The following is a 7268-nucleotide window of genomic DNA, read 5'->3' as shown; positions in this document are numbered from 1 at the left end:
TGGTCGGATATTCGATATTCGAATTATTCAATCCGAAAACTTTCGGATATCGAATCTCGGATAACCAAAAAATTTGGATCGAATACGGATATTGAATTTTGGAATTTTTGGATTCGGATATCCGATTCGAAATCCAAGTTCGGATCCGATATCCGTGATCACCCCAGATTGGAGGAAGGATTTTAGGTATTTACAGTGCATGAGATAGATTGTCATCAAGTTTTTTTAAATTCTGTTTTGTGGTGTTGGACTCCGTTATTTGTGCCACACGAAAGTTTCGATTTTAGTCAGCCACACAAGACACACACTATCATATAATCTGTGGGATTTGTAGTTCACTGCACGGTTCACATACTAGTCTAATGCATAGCAATTCCAACTGGAGAAAGAAAGATGCATTTTAACAAGACAAATTTTGATTTTAATAGTCTTTCCAATAAAAGCAAAAGCAGCCACAATAATTTTTTGTAAAAAATGTTGTATTAGTATAAGAAATACGTAGTATACTACGCCTGTTTCACATTTTTTGCAACTTTAAAAGGTGCACGGACTCATAGATAAAATTTGTTTGTGGGTGTAAGCTAAAGGAGAAAAATAAGAATGCAAATAATGTGTAACGTCCATTTTTTTTACAAAAGTTACAAAAAATAAGAAACAGAGGTAGTAAATACTACGTACCAGTGAAGCGTTATACTCCCTATCAATGCACAAGAAAGACTAGAAGAAGCTCTTAATTTATAGTTTAACTAAAAATTTTCAAAATCCCATTAGCTTTGAACTTAAATTGAGCAAGGGCTCCAGTGTACTTGGAGCAAACTTGCGAGCAAAAAGGTAACAGACAGTTGTGCTTTTAGAATTATACAAACATTTTTTCTTATAATTTCTGATATTCCGTATAAAACCTTCTGTAATATTCTCTCTTACAAAGGTTGTGGGATGTGGTCCTCCCAAAGACCAATCTACCCAAGTCAAGGTACGATTAGAGTTAAGCGGAGCATGGAATATGTTGAGGTATGTAGCAACGTAATGTTCATCAGGAAAGCAAGGTGGATGGCAGTATTTCCTAAACAGATCATAGTACTTGTAATCTGATATTATTTCAATACCCAAATCTCGTCTAATCTCGAACCACTGAGCCCCTTTTCTCCATTGTTCAACTGTGATGTTGGGTCTCATATGTCGATCATAGCGGCCCCTACCAAAACGGCTTGTATCATCATATGACTCCACAAAACTGTGTGCAGATTTAGTGAGATATTTGTAAACTGTTTGAAAATCGTAAACTGGGATACAACTTTCAGAGAGGAGCACAAAACGCTCATTTGAGAAGTCTAGGAGAGCATTGGCTAAAAGCCTTTTTTCTGCATCTGCTAGTGATACATCACCCCAGGAAACTTCCTGTATGTAAATTTAAATGAAATAATTTTATCATCTTTTTTTCAGAAACTGCAGTATTAAGACTTGAGAGGAAAAACTACTGAACATCAAAATTAATCAATATCTGTTGCATAGAAAAGAGGACAATTTGAACATAGTAATTTACTACAATGTTTCATTACCATTCTATCTTAGTCACCAATCTGCAATTCTGCAGTGCAAGAAAACACTAACTCCAACAATGGAAGCGTATACTCAGTCCTGAATTAGTTGCTACCATACCATTTGAAAATGTCCAAGAAAAAAAAATGTCATTCTTTTAAAAAACGTTAAGGTTTTATGACCTTAATATCTTAAGATGCCATCAATTGAATCAAACAATGGGATGGAATCAAAACAACACAACCTTAATAAACATTACACAGAAATGTTGAGCTATGCCTTCTAGACCGTTGTAGACTTTTTATACCTCATGTCTCATAGATGAACTATTCAACAACAATAAAAACAAACCCTTACTCCAAGATAGATTATATACAACATATGATAACACTATATGTGTATCCTAGCATGAATAGCATGATTGATGATATACTAAACCAATTGTAAGTCCTGCATAACTGAGCTAAGCTAGATAACATACTTCATTCGTGTCTTTATAGTTGACACATTTATTTAGTCATGTTTGTCAATGCAAGAATTAGAATATAATATCTTCAATTATGATTCAGTAAAAAAATAATAAATAAATAAATAAATAAATTAAAGTCTAATAAGGCTCCATATGAATATTTTTTTAAAAAAGGTATAAATTAAAGCATTAAAGTAAATAGTGCTCAAAGTCAAGATGTGTAGCTAAAAAAAAAAAAAAAAGAAAAGTTAGGAAAAATATAAGCACAACTCTATTAGTTAAGCAAAAATAAGTTAATTCGACAAAAATAAGTTAATCCGACAAAAATAAGTTAAGGAGAATAAACTCGTAGATATTTCAATTCCATAACATTCCACTTGGATACTCGGTTTACTGCACCAAATGAATGATAAATTAGACAAACTCTTCGTTTTTTTTAACCAAGCAACATGATAGGGTCTACCATTTATCTAGATGCACACTTCAAGTAATATAGGACTATAGGAGTACAACCTTGCAATAGCGAGCTAAGATGTGTGAGGAAAACAACTGCTACACTCAGAAAAGATACTGTCCAGGGACATCTCTAATGGAATGGTTGGAGTCAGGATCAGTCAACCAGATCCAGAGACTGAAAATCAAATTAATGAAATCATTATACCCTCAAATGAGCAGGTACAAGTGATCTGCACTTCTGCAGACACACTTATAAGGCCCTAGTTCATCTTCATCCAACAACCATTGAACCAGGAGTATCCTAGTATGTCACCAACAAAAAAATACAATGCGACTTCAGTTGTAGCCTGGTAGGAGACATCCATGACTAAACAAAGTTACCCCAACTTGTTGGTGACCTCTGCTGGTATTATACTTTTTTGTTCTTTACTACTAAAACAAACTATCTTTAGAGGATCTAAAAAAGAAAAAACTCAAAATCCTAGCAATTATATTTCACTAGCCAATATCTCATCAAAACAAATTATAGCTACTCAATCACCCTTAGAGCATGTTTGGTAAAAGTATAATTTTTGGGTTGGAAACAGATTTAATTAAACCAGTGTTTGGTTAAAAGGTTTAGGTAACAATTACCATTACCTAGGGCTAATGGTTTGCAGTTTTCCACCTAATAGTTACATCTCTAAAACTTTAGGTAACAATTACCCTTATCCTCCTCAAACAAAAAGAGAGGAAGTTATATTTAAGTGATTCTTTTCCATGGTTAAACCAAACACATAAAAAAGTCAAGGTTAAATTATTTTTTTTCCATCTCTTACTGTTGGGGAATTTGTGTATGAACAAGGGTGACAAAAATAGCAAACAAATTAGAACGGAAAATCTTCAAGGCGTGAACGGAATCACTTTCCCAAAAGTATAATTCCGACCCTATACTACAACCGGGTTTTCACGGAAATTTACTTAGCAGATACAACGAAGAACAATTGTAATCACAAGTAGGATGATTACAATTCAATGTATAAAAGCTTTTGGATTTATGATGATGATAAATAAAATTGCAAAGGTTTTTAAGAAAATATTCACCAATCATTTTCTTAACTCTCTCTAACATATGTTCATAGAACATATATATATTCAAGCAAACCTCAGCCAAAAGCCACGAAAGTAACTGACAATTTTCCAAAGAAAACTGACAAAACCGTCACTCTTACTCTCCTCTCTGACACGCGCCCGATCGGGCCCGCTGCCGCCCGATCGACGTCAACTCCAGGCGTCTTCTCGCGCCCGATCGGGCGGCTGCCCCAAACTCCAGAAGATCCGTCAGTTTTGTTCCCTTCTCGCACCCGATAGGGCGGCGGCTGCCCGATCGGGCGGCGAAGAATACAATTTCCAGACTACCCTCGCGCCCGATTGGGCGAGCACCACCACGATCGGGCGGCTGACCGAGCGATGTACAGGGGCAGCAAACCAGAGTTTGAGTTCTTCTTTATCAACCTTTAATCAAGATTAATTGCTTTAATATTCTTTATTAATTAAATTACAACACCTTTGCCTAAGTAATATAATTAATGAACATGGACTTGTCTAAATTCTCAAAATCACTCAACACTTACTTGTTTCCTTTCTACTCCGTTTCCAATACTAATACCAAACGCCCCCTTAAAATACAATCCTCAATTGTGATCTCGCTTCAATAGCCCGAGATAGGATTATTGTCTACCTAATCCTCCGTTACATTATCATTTAAGACAACTCTGTGGCTATCTAGAATTGCCATAATTCCCATAAATAGACACGAGGATTTACCCAATCTTAAAGATAAATTTATCATTGCACATTTCAAGCAACCAAAATTAATTAGTTATCAAACACAAGCTGATTACTTCATTCCTTAGCAAAGAAATTAATTGCAAAGACTAAATTTTTTCTTTTATCATTGAATTTCGATCCCCACAATAGATACTTGATAATTTATACAACCAATTACTTTGATCAAAGACTTTTGAACATCATCTATCTAAGTTATTAAAAATATTGACTAGGTCGGATCAAATCACTTTAAAACGTACCTTACTAGGAACTTGGCGGCCGAAAAAGACTGAACCAGAAGGCACATCAAACACAAATCCAGCTTGAGTGTGCACATAAATAGAAAAAAACCCATCATGTCCTGCAAAATACTTCTCCCACAAAGGCAACAATGGCAAAGGACCCCTTGTCAAGAACATAAAGGCAACTTTAGGTACCCTTTTAAAAGGGTACCCTACAACTTTAGGGACCAATGAAGCTCTCCATACCAACTCCTGATCAGATAGATCATGACTCAATTTCTTCGGATGAACTATTTTATCTAAGCTCAAACAATTAATATTCTCAATAGTTGTATCGCCGCCACGAACGGCGGTGTAGATCTTTGTATAATTCTCAAGGCTAATCGTTGACCGTTGTGAGCTTGAAACTAAACCAGTTGCAACACCAGCAATAAACACCATTAAACATACTACTAATCTTATTAAGTTGGTGGGTGCAAATTTCTTCAAGTACCCATTGTTTTGTTGTGCTGTTAACTTCTCTAATTCTACCTTTTCTGCTTTGTTATTTCTCAACATCTTTTTTCTTTTGTGGGAATTATTGTTCATTCCCAATCATGTTGGAGATAGATGCAGAGGGGACTAGGGGAGTAGAAGAATTTCTTTCTTTTTTTTTTTTTTTTTTTAATAAATATTTTTGGAAATTGGGTGGAATCTAAAGGGTTGAGCTGAAGGCGAGATTTCAGAAACATGTGGAGCGTGGTTTTTAAATTTAAACAAAAATGGCATTAACAGTTAACAATTGTTTAAATGTGGGTCCCCCACACGTGTTAACATTTTCATAGTAGAAGTTTACTAAAGAAAAGTTGGCAATACTTTCATTTTGGTTGGCAATTATTGGTGCCATAGTAGCGTGAAATATTTTAATAGCAATTATTGTCGGCCGTCTAGTATGTTCCGCCCGCCTGGCCGGCTATACACTTTTCAAGTGGAGGTGTTAATTCGGATAACTAGATGAAGTTTGAGTCAGGTCTATTCAAGTCGGATATACTCAATTTAAAATTATTTTTTAAACAAAAAATCCGGTCAAGATATGTCGAGTGTGTTTAGGGTGAAAATACCCTAGACATGTGGACCAATGAGAGGAGGCCACGCATCGAGTTCAGAATGGCCCAATAACCTTTTGACACGTGTCCCCTTCAGATAAGCCTCTGAAATGGCGGTTTTCAAGGGCCCAAATCCCAAGAAGCGCCGTAATTCGGCGCAGCCCACCAAAACCTAGGTCAAATGATCTAGATAGAGGCACTCCTACCAATGACCTTATAAATAGGGAGATATTTCTCCATTTTGGGGACACATTCAATCATTTATTACACCTACTTTCTCTCTCATCAGAGAAACACCTGAGGTTGGAATCCAAGCAGATCCCCACCTAAATTTCTGTACTCTTTATTCTCTTTCAAGTTACTAACTTGATCGTCGGAGGCGGAACTCCACCACCAGAGTCTCCGTTGTTTTTGCAGGTACAACTCAGTCGGACCAATCTTTGTGACGTAACTCTCCCGAGGGATAAAAACACCCTAAACATTTGGCGCCGTCTGTGGGGAGAGTACCTCAAGGATGGTTCAAGAGTCTGTACCGCCCCCTGAGCGTCCGGTAGACGAACTGGAAGTTTTTATTGACCAAGAGGATGATGATCCGCAGGTCGAAACTTATATAGCCAGTGATGGCTCTCTGATAACCAAGCGCGTCCGGCCTAGAGACACTTTGGAGCGGGGTGCCAGCCAGGCGGGTACAAATCGACCCCCTGGGCAGCCGGAATGGGAAACCCATATGGCCAGTGGATCATCTCCCGTCACTCGAGACGAACTCGTGAAATTCATGACAAGTTTCAAGGGTGAAATTAAAGATCTGATCACGAAGAGCCGGGCTGGCCCAAGCAGCAGTCAGTCGGCAAGAAAGACTCCTCTGGAGAAGGGGAAGTCAGTCAGAGATCGGCAACCAACTCCTCATCCAAAGGAGAAGGCAACCGGGACCATTGATTGGTCCAAGATTCTTCTGCCCCAGAGGAATACCAACAATCCCCGCCGGACTCAACAGCCAGTAGGAAATAAAAAATCAACTCTTGACGCCCGGAAGATCATCACCCGCAAGAGGAATCAGCAGGTGTCTGAGTCAACTTCTACATCAAGCTTTCCAAACAGCTTCAATAATACATTTGTAGGGAATGTACCTTCCTTTCATGAGAGCCATACGGCCGGTAATACCGTTCATTTTGGCCCTCAGATGATTGGGAATGCACCGTATATACCACCTCTGGTCTACGGTCCGTATTCTCCCCATTTTATGTAGCCAGCCCTCTTCGGAGGTCAGGCGGCATACAACAATGTCTAGCCACTAGACTGGCAGCTCCGTCTGCTCCGCCTGGGTGAACAACCTTCTACGTTTACTCGGGAGATAACCGAGGCGGCACAGCCGGCCAAGATTAAAAATGTGTTGGTAGGTACCTATGACAGTACCTCCAACCCGGAAGATCACCTCATGGCTTACACCAACCTCATGTATTTACAGGGGTTGGATGATGCCACTTGGTGTCGATGCTTCCCGGCTACATTAAAGGGCACTGCCCAACAATGGTTTGGCAACTTGCCAGTCGGGTCCATCGATAGTTTCAGGAAGCTTGCCTTCCTGTTTGCTTCCAACTTCTCAATGAATATCCCTGCGAAGAAAACAAGTCTTGACTTGAGCACCATTAAGCAGGGAGAAAGAAGGAT

General features: G+C 38.4%; 1 protein-coding gene across 1 annotated transcript; it reads right to left on the bottom strand.

Annotated features, from left to right (window-relative positions):
* Nucleotides 1-595: 595 nt before the first annotated feature.
* Nucleotides 596-5242, bottom strand: LOC145555821 (glycosyltransferase BC10-like). The gene is made up of 2 exons (XM_081617545.1): nt 4534-5242; nt 596-1398 (listed from the first exon to the last, which is right to left on the bottom strand). Exons 1-2 carry the CDS (start codon nt 5101-5103, stop codon nt 757-759), a joined length of 1212 nt encoding a protein of 403 aa, XP_081473671.1. The 5' UTR covers nt 5104-5242; the 3' UTR covers nt 596-756.
* Nucleotides 5243-7268: the final 2026 nt, after the last annotated feature.

This window comes from Chenopodium album, chromosome 1 (assembly GCF_948465745.1).
Source record: "Chenopodium album chromosome 1, dcCheAlbu1.1, whole genome shotgun sequence".
In the NCBI taxonomy this organism is placed as follows: Eukaryota; Viridiplantae; Streptophyta; class Magnoliopsida; order Caryophyllales; family Amaranthaceae; genus Chenopodium; species Chenopodium album.
The sequence above is the reverse complement of the archived record's forward strand: the minus strand, read 5'-3'. Positions and strand labels throughout refer to the sequence as shown.

What these genes read in the sequence shown, in the direction of transcription:
- LOC145555821 (XM_081617545.1), bottom strand. Translation starts at nt 5,103, where the DNA reads ATGAACAATAATTCCCACAAAAGAAAAAAGATGTTGAGAAATAACAAA. An exon ending in GCCGCCAAGTTCCTAGTAAG is followed by an intron (nt 1,399 to 4,533) that starts GTACGTTTTAAA and finishes ATTTACATACAG; the next exon opens with GAAGTTTCCTGGGGTGATGT.